General features: G+C 50.3%; 1 protein-coding gene and 1 non-coding gene across 2 annotated transcripts in view; both read left to right on the top strand.

Moving 5' to 3' along the window:
• The window catches only part of COQ8B (coenzyme Q8B), a 28,267-nt gene that overhangs the window by 4,836 nt on the left and 9,377 nt on the right, over nt 1–14,054 (top strand). The window contains exons 5-12 of the mRNA XM_025365925.1: nt 2,445–2,522; nt 7,270–7,392; nt 7,537–7,622; nt 8,857–8,997; nt 9,090–9,171; nt 10,029–10,122; nt 12,573–12,714; nt 12,850–12,968. Coding sequence (XP_025221710.1) covers nt 2,445–2,522; nt 7,270–7,392; nt 7,537–7,622; nt 8,857–8,997; nt 9,090–9,171; nt 10,029–10,122; nt 12,573–12,714; nt 12,850–12,968 — 865 coding nt within the window. The remainder of the gene's footprint in view (nt 1–2,444; nt 2,523–7,269; nt 7,393–7,536; nt 7,623–8,856; nt 8,998–9,089; nt 9,172–10,028; nt 10,123–12,572; nt 12,715–12,849; nt 12,969–14,054) is intronic.
• LOC112613642 lies at nt 4,569–4,677 on the top strand. Its single transcript, XR_003116973.1, has one exon. It is a non-coding gene; the product is annotated as a U6 spliceosomal RNA (small nuclear RNA).

The following is a 14,054-nucleotide window of genomic DNA, read 5'->3' on the forward strand; positions in this document are numbered from 1 at the left end:
TCTCGGCCTCCCAAAGTGCTGGGATTACAGGCTGGAGCCACCGCGCCCGGCCGGTTTTTTTTTTTTTTTGTATTTTAGTAGAGACGGGGTTTCACCATGTTGGCCAGGATGTTCTCGATCTCCTGACCTCGTGATCCGCCCACCTTGGCCTCCCAAAGTGCCAGGATTACAGACATGAGCCACTGCACCTGGCTGCTAATTTCTGTATTTTTAGTAGAGACGGGGTTTCACCATGTTGATCAGGCTGGTCTCAAACTCTTGATCTCGTGATCCACCTGCCTAAGCCTCCCAAAGTGCTGGGATTATAGGTGTGAGCTACCGCGGCCGGCCTGGTTCAGGTTTTAAAAATATAGATTCACTCGCTTGAACCCAGGAGGTGGACATTGCGGTGAGTCAAGATCGTGCCATTGCACTCCAGCCTGGGCAACAAGAGTGAAACTCCATCTCAAAAAAAAACATAGATAGATAGATAGATAGATAGATAGATAGATAGATAGATAGATAGATAGATACATAGATAGATAGATTAGATAGATAGATAGATAGATAGATAGATAGATAGATAGATAGATAGATAGATAGATAGATAGATTGATTCACAGTCTGCAGAGGTAGTCGAAGGCACTGGTTAGAGCTTTGGCACCAGGCTGCCCAGGGATCAAGGGATGACTCTGCTATGTCCTTGCTTTGTGACGTGACTCTCGGCAAATTATTTCACTTATCTGAACCTCAATTTCCTTTTCTGTAAAATGAAAGTTTTTCTGTAAAATATATTTTATGAAAGTGGAGACCTCATGTAAGGACAAAAATTAGTAAGTGCACAGAAGGCACTGGGAACAGCCTCTGACATGTAGAAAGGACACAGAAAATGCCAGGTATGGTAATTGACAGAGATGGTGACAACAAAAGGAGAGAGACCTGAGATGTCTTTAGGGGCAAGAGGAGAGGTAGCAGAGGAAATCAGAGATGGACAGATAACATCGAAGGGAGGAAAAGAGAAAAAGAGACCTAGATAGGACAAATGGGGAGAAGGGAAGAGAGGCAGAAATAACTGGCTTAGAAAAGGAGAGGCTAAGCCTGGTAGCCCACACCTGTAATCGCAGCATTTTGGGAGGCCAAGGCAGGAAGATCACATGAGTTCAGGAATTCCAGACCAGCCTGGGCAACATAGTGAGACCACGTCTCAATATAAAATTGGGTGAACGTGGTGGTATGCACGTGTGGTCACAGCTACTCGGGAGGCTGAGGCAAGAGGATCACTTGAGCCCAGGAATTTGAGGCTGCAGTGAGCTATGATGGTGCTCCTGCACTCCAGCCTGGGCGACAGAGTGAGACCCTGTCTTTAAAAAGAAAAAGAGAGATAAGCAGAAAGAAGAGGAGGTGTGGACAGAGAAAGAAGAGTCACCAGAAGACAAAGGGACCTGGGACAGTTGTTTTGGGGCCTTCTTTTTTCTGAGACGGAGTTTCGCTCTTGTTGCCCAGGCTGGAGTGCAATGGTGTGATCTCGGCTCACTGCAACCTCCACCTCCCGGGTTCAAGTGATTCTCCTGCCTCAGCCTCCTGAGTAGCTGGGATTATGGGCATGCGCCACTGTGCCCGGCTGATTTTGTATATTTAGTAGAGACAGGGTTTCTCCATGTTGGCCAGGCTGGTCTCGAACTCCCGAGCTCAGGTAACTTGTCTGCCTTGGCCTCCCAAAGTGCTGGGATTACAGGCATGAGCCACCGTGCCTGGCCGAGGGGCCTTCTTAACCTTGGCTGCACATTAGAATTATCTGAGGTGCTTTTAAACAAAGCACAAATTCCCACGTCTCAGGCCAATTTAATCAGAATTTTGGGAGTGGAGTCTGGGCATTATATTTACTGGAGCTCCTCTGGTAATTGGAATATGCAGCCAGGCCTAAGAACTGCTGGGAGGGAGACAGAGACGTGGAGAAAGGGTTAAAGAGGAAGCTGTGCCTTAAAGGGAGCCCCGTGCAGGAAGAAGAGTCAGAGACTGATTTGGAGACAGAGATACAAAGAATTGGGAGACAAAGCCAGGTGCGGTGGCTCAGGCCTGTAATCCCAGCACTTTGGGAGGCCAAGGCGGCAGGATCACCTGAGGTCAGGAGTTCGAGACCAGCCTGGCCAACATAGTGAAACCCCGTCTCTACTAAAAATACCAAAAAAATTTAGCCAGGTATGGTGGTGCATGCCTGTAATCCCAGCTAGTAGGGAGGCTGAGGCAGGAGAATTGCTTAAACCTGGGAGGTGGAGGTTGCAGTGAGCCAAGATTGTGCCACTGCACTCCAGCCTGGGAGACAGAGCGAGACTCCATCTCAAATAAAAGAAAAAAAAAAAAAGTTGGGAGACAAGCATTCTTGGAGAAAAACCAGGAAAGGAGAGTGGGTTAGGTGCGGGGCAGCCCAGGCAAACGGTCTCTCATGTTTTTCTCTTTCCCTCCAGGACTGGCTGTGGGCTTGGGGCTGGGAGCGCTGGCTGAGATGGCTAAGAAGTCCCTGCCAGGAGGTCGTCTGCAATCAGGTGAGTGAGCCACACTGCCTGGGTTCAGATCCTGGCTTTGCTGTGTGACCGGGGGCAAGTGACTTCACCCCTCTGAGCTCCAGTTTCCTCATCCGGAAGATGGAAATTATGATAATTTCCCCACCTCTTAGAGTCATTGTGAAGTGCTTTGAACAACCCTAAACCACTATCAGGGTCATGATTAAGAGAAGCATATTAGATTTCTTTTTTTTTTTTTTTTGAGATGGAGTCTCGCTCTGTCGCTTAGGCTGGAGTGCGATGGCACAGTCTCAGCTCACTGCTACCTCCACCTCCTGGGTTCAAGTGATTCTCCTGCCTCAGCCTCCTGAGTAGCTGGGATTATAGGCCCATGCTACCACGCCTGGTTAATTTTTGTATTTTTAGTAGAGACGGTTTCGACATGTTGGCCAGGCTGGTCTCAAACTCCTGACCTCGTGATCCACCTCGGCCTCCCAAAGTGCTGGGATTATCGCATGAGCCACTGCGCCTGGCCACATACTAGATTATCTGAGAAAAAATTTAAGCCATTGGGAGTTCCTAACTCGGAGCAGGAGCGGAAAGCTGAAAATAGAAGTGTCAGCAAGGGTCTGTGTACTTCAGAGATGGAATTAGACGTGTAGCATTTGCAGTTATAAAAAATAAAATAAAAAGCTGAGGGTAGGTGGAGGATCCCTCAACAAGTCAATGTCTTGAACAAGTGGGGGTGGATATTCTAGATTAAAAAGAGATGAAAGAGACATTATTTGACAAATGGAGCATCTGAACCATGATTGGATATCACTTTGGAAAATACAGCCATGAAAGACTTTTTGGGGACAAATGGAAAATCTGAATATGGACTGGATGGCAAATTTTAGGGAATCGGTGTTAATTTTCTTACATGTGATTATGGTACTGTGATTGTGTAGGGGAATATCCTTATTCTTAGCAAAGCTTAAGTGCAACTACATGTAAGTGGGTCAGCATAAAATAATAATAGTAAGTGTGTGGGTACACACACAGATAAAGCAGATGAAGCAGAATGGTACCATGTTGAATCGAGGTGGAGGGTGTGTGGGTGTGCAGGTGTTCACGATATCATACATGTGACTTTTGTGTTTGGATTTTTTTGTTTCTTTTTTTTTTTTTTTTTTTTTTTTTTTTTGAGACAGGGTCTTGCTGTGTGTCACCCAGGCTGGAATTCAGTGGTACGATCACGGCTCACTGCAGCCATGACTTCCCCAGGCTCAGGTGATCCTCCCACCTCAGCCTCCTGAGTAGCTGGGATTATAGACACGTGCCACCATGCCTGGCTAATTTTTTGTATTTTTTGTAGAGAGAGGGTTTTGCCGTGTTGCCCAGGCCGGTCTGGAACTCCTAGCCTCAAGTGATCCTCCCTGCTCGGCCTCCCAAAGTGCTGGGATTACAGGCATGAGCCACCACACCCAGCCTGGATATTTTTTTCAAAACAAAAAGTTGAGGGTAGGTGGAGGATTAGGGTTTGGGTAGGACCAGCCTGAGTCTACACCTAACTCTGCCACTTCCATGCTGTGTGACCCAGGGCTAGGTGCTGCACCTCTCTGAGTCTCTTGCTTTCTCACCTTGAAAATTAAAGGATTGATAGTTCTTACTTCCTGGTGTGATTGTGGGCATTCAGCCAGAGAATCCACAAAGACACTTAGGATTTTGCCTGGAACAGGGCTAGATGCTGCACCTCTCTGAGTCTCTTGCTTTCTCACCTCGAAAATTAAAGGATTGATAATTCTTACTTCCTGGTGTGACTGTGGGCATTCAGACAGAGAATCCACAAAGATACTTAGGATTCTGCCTGGAACAGCTCAATAATGACCTCAATAAAATTTTATTTTATTTCAAATTTTAAGAGATAGAGTCTTGCTGTCACCCAGGCTGGAGTGCAGTGGTGCAATCATGGCTCACTGAAGCTTTGAACTTCTGGGCTCAAGAGATCCTCTTACCTTGGCCTCCTAAAGTGCTGGGATTATAGCTGTGAGCCACCACAACTGGCCTTCAAAATTAATAAAAGCCTAAGAATTGCTTTGTTGTGCTGTGCTTACTTCAGCATCACATATAAATAAAAATTGAAATAAGACAGAGAAGATTAGCATGGCCTCTGTGCAAAGATGACACACAAGTTCATAAAGTGTTCATATTAAAAAAAGAAAAAACGCTTTGCCAAAGCTGAAATGTAATTTGCATATAAACCCAGGTACACATACCTGTAAGTGTATGGCTTGGTGCATTTTCACCAAGTAGATATGTCTATACCCACAGCAAGAAACCCTAGAACAGCAGCTCTCAAACTGCTTGGACTCAGGATCCCTGCATACCCTTAAAACTGATGAATGGATGAATAAACTGTGATATGCATACGATGGAATATTATCCAGCCATAAAAAGGAATGAAGGGCTGACACATGCTCCAATGTAGATGAATCTTGAAAACACTAAGTGAGGCCGGGCGCGGTGGCTAACGCCTGTAATCCCTCCCAGCACTTTGGGAGGCCGAGGCGGGTGGATCACCTAAGGTCAGTAGTTCAAGACCAGCCTGGCCAATATGGCGAAATCCTGACTCTACTAAAAATACAAAAAATTAGCTGGGTGTGGTGGCGGGCGCCTGTAACCCCAGCTACTTGGGGGACTGAGGCAGGAGAATTGCTTGAACCTGGGAGGCGGAGGTCGCAGTGAACCGAGATCGTGCCATTGTACTCCAGCCTTGGAGACAGAGCGAGACACTGTTTCAAAAAAGAAAAAAACACAAGTGAAAGCAGCCACACACAGAAAAACCATATATTGAATGATTCCATTAATATGAAATGTACAAAATAGGAAAATCTGTAGGGACATAAAGTAGATTAGTGGTTGTCAAGGCCTGGGGAGATTGGGGAAAATGAGGAGTGACTGCTAATGGGTATAGGGTTTCTTTCTTTCTTTTTTTTTTTTTTTTCTTTTTTTGAGACAAGGTCTCACTCTATCACCCAGGCTAGAGTGCAGTGGCGGGATCACGGCTCACTATAACCTCTACCTCCTGGGTCCAAGTGATCCTCCTGCCTCAGCCTCCTGAGTAGCTGGGACTATAGGCGTGCACCACCATGTCCGGCTAATTTTTGTATTTTTTATAGAGACAGAGTTTTACCACTTTGCCCAGGCTGGTCTCAAACTCATGAGCTCAAGTGATCTTCCCGCTTCGACATCCCAAAGTGCTGGGATTACAGGCATGAGCCACCACACCCAGCCAGGTTTCTTTTTTGGGTGGTGTGACTGTCCTAAAATTGATTCTGGTGATGCTTGCACAACTCTATGAATATACTACTAATCATTGAATTATATAATTTAAATGATAAATTATATAGTATGTGAATTATTTCTCAATAAAACTGTTAAAATTAGAATGAGCCCCCAAAGAGCTTGTTTATGTGGGTTATAGTTATTGATGTTTACCATATTAGAGATTAAAACTGAGAAATTTTTAGGTCAAGTGCAGTGGCTTACGCCTATAATCCCAACACTTTGGGAAGCTGGGGCAGGAGGATCTCTTGAGGTCAGGAATTTGAGACCAGTCTGAGTGACATAGCGAGGCCCCATTTTTACAGAAAGTAAAAATATTAGCCAGGCATGGTGGTGCACACCTATAGTCCCAGCTACTCAAGAGGTTGAGGCAGGAGGATCACTTGGGCCCAGGAGGCTACAATGAGCTGTGATTGCACCGCTGCACTCTAGCCTGGGTGATAGCATGACACACTGTCTCAAAAACACAAAAGAATACAGAGATGTTTTTAAAATACAAGAGTACACACGTACACATTCCATCAGCTGTCAGCCTGATGATGTCCTCACATGTCCTGGAGCCTCTGGAGAACTCCAGTGAATGTTCTTAGAGACATGAGAGCAGAAAAGGGAAAATAACATCTTAATGTTATGATGAAAATAGTTTGATCTCTCAGACCCCTCTGAACGGTGTCAGGGACCCTCAGGGGCCCCTGGCCCACATTTTGAGAATCGTTGCCCTTCTCATGTCCCTACCTGGTCACTCCCCTCACCAAGGGTGACCTCTGTCTTGGCTCCTGGACCCTGGATTTGTTTGGCCTTGTTTTGCTCTTTATATCAGCCTAACTGGGTGATGATTTCACGCACCTGGCTGCTTTCACTCAGCATTACATTTTTGAGACCCACCTGGGCTGTTGTATGTAGTGGTAGCTCACCGATTCAATACTGTAGTAGTTACTCTTTGACTCTCCTGCAATTTGTTTTAATTTATGTTTATTTCTCTTTTTTTTTCCGAGACAGGGTCTTGCTTGGTTGCCCAGGCTGGAGTGCAGTGGTGGCTCACTGCAGCCTCAACCTCCTGGGCTCAAGCAATCCTCCTGCCTCAGCCTCCTGAGTAGCTGGGGACTACAGGCACATGCCACCATACACCCAGAGACAGGGTCTTGCTTTGTTATCCAGGCTGGTCTGGAACTCCTGGACTGAAGCTATCCTCCTGCGTTGGCCTTCCAAAGTGTTGGGATTACAGGCATGAGCCAACAAGCCTGGCCTCTGTATTTCATTTTAGCCATTCCTGTTGGTGTGCAGATGCTATATATGTTTTTTTAATAGAAAAAGGATGTCATTATTGCCCAAGCTGGTCTCAAACTCCTGCATTCATCCTGCCTTGGTCTCCCAATGTGCTGGGACTACGGGCGTGGGCCACCAGGCCTGGCCGCAGTGATGATATTTGTGGTTGTAATTCTAATGGTTGTTCTCTCCCCAGAGGGTGGTTCTGGGCCGGACTCCAGCCCCTTCCTGTCGGAGGCCAATGCCGAGCGGATCGTGCAGACCTTATGTACAGTTCGAGGGGCTGCCCTCAAGGTTGGCCAGATGCTCAGCATCCAGGGTACAGCATGACCCTCGACCCCTGACCCCTGACCTCACTTCCACCCCAGCCCTACCCACCGACAGGCCCCAACTTCAGATACTCACATGGGGGTCCCTCCTCACCTCTTCGCTTACTGCCCTCCTTGTTCCACTGTCTCCCAAGACAACAGCTTCATCAGCCCTCAGCTGCAGCGCATCTTCGAGCGGGTCCGCCAGAGCGCCGACTTCATGCCCCGCTGGCAGATGCTGGTGAGTGCCCGGTGGGGGAGGGCGGTGAGGGAGGTAGGCTCCATCTCCTCCGACCTGCCTGACCCTTCTGGCTTCACTGCCTCACTCCCTCCCTCTGAGCCTCACTTTCTCCAACTGTAAAATGGGGATAACCGAAGTACACACCTCCTAGCATTGCTGTGGTGATTAAAGGAGAGAACAGCAGCCTGACCTCTCAGCATCAGTTCCCTTCCCTGGGAAATGGTGATAGTGACAACCACACCCACATCATAGGGTCACATAAATCAGTTTACACAGAGTGCTGAGAACGGCCCGATTCACCATGAGTGACATGCAGGTGTTAGCTGTGATTATTACTATGTTTTTAATTAAAGGAGATCGTGTCTGTAAATAGGTTGGCACGGTGCCTGGCACCGAGTAAGTGCCCAGGACATGAGCTGTTCTAATAACTGGGTAAGGCATGGAATCCAGGATTCTGCCACCCACCTGCCCTCCCATCCCTGTTCTGCTTACTCACCATGTGGCCCCAGGCAGGTACTGACTCTCTCTGGGCCACTTTGAATAGGATCTGGCCCACAGGAAGCCCACTGTGAATTTTAGCTCTTCTTGATCACATTAACTGTGAGTTAATAATACCATATAAGAGCATAATAAAGGATGGTTGACCACGTGTGATGGCTCATGCCTGTAATCCCAGCACTTTGGGAGGCTGAGGCTGGAGGATCGCTTGAGCTCAGGACTTCCAGACCACCCTGGGCAACATAGTGAGACCTTGTCTCTACTAAATATAACAACAGTAATAATTAACTGGGCACAGTGGCACGTATCTGTAGTCCCAGCTACTCAGGAGGCAGGAAGATGACTTGAGCTGGGGAGGTTGATGAGTGAGCCGTGAGGGTGCCACTGCACTCCAGCCTGGGCTACAGAGCGAGACCCTGTCTCAAAAAAAAAAAAAAAAAAAAGGATTGTTATGAGTCTTAACTATAAATAATAGCAATCCCCACAACAGCCCAGGGAGTCCAGGTTCAGGGGACACAGGCTGGGCTGAGCCTCACAGTCTGCCAGCGCGGGCCTAGTCGCTTGCACAAGGGAATTCTCTCTGAGCCTCAGTTTCCTCATCTGTAAAGGGGGTGGCAGCTAAGAGCTTAGCCCAGGGCCCTGCGTGTGGTGAGTGCTGGGGTTATCAACACGTAAAGCACTCAGCCTGGGGAATGAACTCTGCCGCGATGATGACGGCTGTGACCACTCCCCGCAGAGAGTTCTTGAAGAGGAGCTTGGCAGGGACTGGCAGGCCAAGGTGGCCTTCTTGGAGGAGGTGCCCTTTGCCGCTGCCTCAATTGGGCAGGTGCACCAGGGCCTGCTGAAGGACGGGACGGAGGTGGCCGTGAAGATCCAGGTGAGAGGGGAGGCCGGGCAGGGTCGAGGCGGGCACCCTGCTAGCCCAGAGGAGTGACTTCCACCTTCCTTCCCTCCCCTCTCCCTTTACAGTACCCCGGCGTAGCCCAGAGCATTCAGAGCGATGTCCGGAACCTTCTGGCGGTACTCAAGATGAGCACAGCCCTGCCTGCGGGTGAGGCGCCCACCCACTCCTCTGCTGACCTCCCGAAGGGGCTGTGCCCACAGAGAGCAAGCAGGAGGGGGAGCCCAGAGAAGAGCACGGGCAGGGTGTGCTGGCGTCATGAGTGGGAGTGTGAGAGACAGAAAGGACACCAAGGCAGGGAGAGCCCAGGGAGCATGAGCAGGTGTGAGAAAAGCCTCACGGATTTTAACAGAGCCTGGGAGAGACGGGAGCCCAGGGCCAAGATCCAGCAGCAGACTCGCAGAGGGTGTGCATGCAGCGAGCGGGGTTGTAGGTGCGGCAGAGCAGAAAAGGACAGTCCTGGGGATGGCACGTGAGGAGGCGCCTGAAGAAAGGAGGGCGGGTTGTGTTAGTGTAAGAGATGGAGAGGGACAGGGAAAGCCAGGCCTAGAAGCGAGATTCAAAGGCAGTGATCAACGTGAGAGTGAGTATGAAAAGGAGACAGAATAGGGGCGAGCGGGCGAGCGTGACTCTGAAAGAGCTGCCAGGGACTGGGGTGCAGGCACACGCAAGAGACAGAGCCCAGGAAAGGCTTCAGAAGACCCCGGGAACCCCGCAGTGCTGTGAAGGCCGAGGGAAATGTGTAGACAGATGATACGATGCAGGTCAGAGGCCTGGAGCAGGAGCTGCAAGGGACAGTGGGGGAGACAGGAGAGGGACAGATGCAGGTCAGAGGCCTGGAGCAGGAGCTGCGCGGGAGACAGGAGAGGGACAGATGTGGGTTACAGGCCTGGAGCAGGAGCTGCGAAGGACAGTGCGGGAGGCAGAAGAGGGAGGGTTGGCAGGAGAAGGCATCCACCAGTGGGCGCGCCCCGGGCCCTTCCCTGGCTGACACGCCTCCCCCGCAGGCCTATTTGCCGAGCAGAGCCTGCAGGCCTTGCAGCAGGAGCTGGCTTGGGAGTGTGACTACCGTCGTGAGGCAGCTTGTGCCCAGAATTTCAGGTGAGCTGAGTCCCCTGGGCTTCCCTCCTTCCTTCCCTCCCAGGCTGGTTGGGAAGTAGCTGCCCCTCAGCTTCTGGCAGCTGGAGCTGTGGGGTGGGGCAAACTCTCTCTTTCAATCACTGGTCATCCATCCGTCCACTCATCCATCACTTCGTTTACTGCCTTTGTCCTCTGTGAGCTTGGGCAGGTCACTTCCCAAGCGGCAGTCTTCTCTGTGAGATGGGCCACATACCCACTGTGGTCCGACACAGGCACTTAATTACGCGATGACACACTCTTACCTCCGCTGGACTGACGGAGACCAAGGAGCCCACAGCACTGGGAGGTGGAGAGAGTGGGCTCCACAGCATCCCTTCTGCACCGCGGGTTGGGGGAGAAGGTGGTAGAAGCATTTTGAGAATAGGTTGGCATTGGCCGGGCGCGGTGGCTCAAGCCTGTAATCCCAGCACTTTGGGAGGCCGAGACGGGTGGATCACGAGGTCAGGAGATCGAGACCATCCTGGCTAACATGGTGAAACCCCGTCTCTACTAAAAAATAACAAAAAACTGGCCGGGCGATGTGGCGGACGCCTGTAGTCCCAGCTACTCGGGAGGCTGAGGCAGGAGAATGGCGTGAACCCGGGAGGCGGAGCTTGCAGTGAGCTGAGATCCGGCCACTGCACTCCAGCCTGGGCGACAGAGCAAGACTCCGTCTCAAAAAAAAAAAGAGAATAGGTTGGCATCATCACATAAGCCCTTATATTCATGAACTCTGCAAGCCAACGATTGCCCTCCCTGCTGAGCACTCTAGGGACCCTTATGCCAGTATACACCATCAGACTATTCTAGAATGCTCACAGCAGCTCTGTCTGCAACAGCCCCAAACTGGAAACAACCCATATCCATCAAGTTTATCCAGCAGGGTGGACAAAGAAGCAATGCTGTATTCATCTGTGGAATATTTCATAGCAGTGAAAATGCATGAACCATGGCTATGTGGAATAATGTGGTTATATCTTGGAGACATCCTGATGTGTAGCAATTAATGGCACCTCAGTGGGATCCTCCACAGTGTGGCTCACACATTTATTGACAGCCTAAAACGTGCCAAGCTCTGTAGACAGAGAGTGAAAGATCAGTAGAAGGCAGTGGTTAGAAGCACATACTCTAGACTCAGATGCGGAATGAAATCCTGGGTCAGCCCTTACTGGGTTGCATGGCCTGCATCCATACAATCTGTACAGTAGTCTCCAGAGAGCATCCACTCACTGTGGAGTGAGGATGAAAGGGGAGTGTGCCAATTAAATGCCCAGTATGGCTCTGGTTCATGAGGAGCAGTTCAGAGATTTTTATCAACAAGGACAAAAATACAAACCCCAAAGGAGGAGTTTGAGGAGGAGAGTGTGAAGTGGGGTGATGGGCCAGAGACCCCCAATCCCCACAGGATTCCCCGGTGCCCTTAGGGTAAAACCCCACACTACCCTCCTGTTCCCCCTCACTTTCCTCCAGCCATCCCATGGGTCGTCAACCAGAGGCCTCGCTCATATTCTCTGCCTCCCAAATCTTACATGGACATACTTATTTTATTTCTTTTGAGACAGAGTCTCGCTCTGTTTTCCAGGCTGGAATATAGTGGTGAGATCACAGCTCACTCCAGCCTCGACCTTCCAGGCTCAAGTGATTCTCCCACCTCAGCCTCCTGAGTAGCTGGGACCACAGGTGCAGGCCACCGTGCCCAGCTGATTTTTGTAGTTTTTCGTAAAGACGTGGTTTCACCATGTTGCCCAGGCTGATCTTGAATCCTGGGCTCAAGCGATTCTCCCACCTCGGTGTCTGAAACTGCTGGGATTACAGGTGTAAGCCACCGCACCCAGCTAACACACTTACCTCAATCTATAATCCGTCTGTTTGTGAGAGTGTGGTCTCGGGGTTGGGGGCCAGGTCCAGGGACTGGTTCATTCACTGCTCTGTCCCCAGCATCATTTAGCACAGGGATGGACACAGAGGATTCTTTCCTGTTGTTTACCTGTGTTCAGAGTAGCGATTGCAAGGAGTGACCCATGGGTATCACTATAGACTTCACAGATTTTGATACCAGTGACCACTATGGGGATGAATGAATTAATAAATTAATGAAAAAAGTAATGCAAAGGCTGAAATACACCTGAACTCATCCTTCTGGGGCAACCAGAAGTCATAGAAGGGTTTCAGGTAGGGAAGTGGTAACTGGGTTTCCAACAGCACCCAGTTTAGGGACAGGTGCAGAGTAGGCACCTTGGAGATACTTGTTAAATCTCAGTCCAGCCAGGTGTTGGTCATCACCCAGGGCAGACAGCGGCAAGAGATGGGCAGGAGGGAGGGCATGGCCCCTACTGTTCATGGAGGACTTCTGAGAGCACAAGGAGGAGGCCTCAAGCTGGGTCACAAGCCTGAAGCACGAAGTTCCCTTCCTCCCTTCCCTCCTGCCCCAGGCAGCTGCTGGCAAATGACCCCTTCTTCCGGGTGCCAGCTGTGGTTAAGGAGCTGTGCACGACACGGGTGCTGGGCATGGAGCTGGCCGGAGGAGTCCCCCTGGACCAGTGCCAGGGCCTGAGCCAGGACCTGCGGAACCAGGTATGCCATCTGGTAGCACAGTGGGAAGGGCATGGCCCCAGGGCGGGTGGGCCAGGCTTATGGTCCCTCTCCAGGCCAGCAAGGGTGATACAGGGGAGATCACACTAAGATGCCTGCTACTCCTCCCCACCCCAGATTTGCTTCCAGCTCCTGACGCTATGTCTGCGGGAGCTGTTTGAGTTCCGATTCATGCAGACGGACCCCAACTGGGCCAACTTCCTATATGACGCCACCAGCCACCAGGTTGGTTCCTAGTGATGTGTGTCAGGGTACATTTGCTGTTGTAACGACTATTCCTTGATATTTCGGTAGCTCAACACAATAGCAGTTGATTACCCCCACAACAGGCAGGGGTGGCCCTTTTCCAAGTGGTGATTCAGGGACCCGGCTCCTTTCCTTTTGTGGTTTTGCCATCCCTGGAGCCTCGCAATGCTCTGCTTCCCAAGGAAAGGGTAAGAGAGATTGAGAGGGTAGCCCCCTGCCTAACTGCTTTGGCCAGGAGTGGAAAAAGTAATGCTCAGGCTAAATACACTAAGCTCATTCTAGGGCAATGGACATACCACTTCCATTGCCATTCCATCAGTGAGAGCTGGACACATGGCCTGCCTAGGTGCAAGGCATGCTAGAAAATGGAGTCCCTGGCTAGGCAGTGGTTCCCGGTGGCAATGTGACAGCACAGAGGGGAAGTACAGCTTTTGGAAGGCAGTTAGCCATCGCTACCACACTCGTCATCCATACAGAACACGCCATCACCTGCCCCTGCCTCTTGATAGCAATAAAAAGACATCCCTGACCCTTGCCTTCTCAGAGTGCCCAGTCCAGTGCGGGGGGCCTGGCACCACACAGTGATGACCTAGAGTGGTTCGTACCAACCACAATGAGGAGCACAGGCCAGATGGGTCAGGACCTGGATAGGGGAGGCACAGGCAGAGGGGTGGGGGCTGGAGTTGGGGGAGGCACAGCAAGCTATGGGATCCCAGGGAACGTGCCTGACTCACTGTGGGGTGAGCAGGGATTAAGGGAGGCTTCTTAAAGCAAGTGCCATGAAAGCTGGGACCACTGGGAGGCTGAGGTGGGAGGAATGCTTGAGCCCAGGAGGTCGAGGCTGCAGTGAGCCAAGATCGTGCCACTGCACTCCAACCTGGGTGACAGAGCAAGACTGTCTCACAAAAAAAAAAAAAAAAAAAAAAATGCTGAGACCAGAGTTGAGCATGGTGGCTTATGCCTGTAATTCCAGCACTTCGGAAGGCTGAGGCAGGAGGATCCCTTGAGGCCAGGAATTTAAAACCAGCCTGGGCAACAAAGGGAGACCCCCAACTCTATTAAAAAAAAAAAAAAAA

This window comes from Theropithecus gelada, chromosome 19, assembly GCF_003255815.1.
Source record: "Theropithecus gelada isolate Dixy chromosome 19, Tgel_1.0, whole genome shotgun sequence".
Taxonomy (NCBI): Eukaryota; Metazoa; Chordata; class Mammalia; order Primates; family Cercopithecidae; genus Theropithecus; species Theropithecus gelada.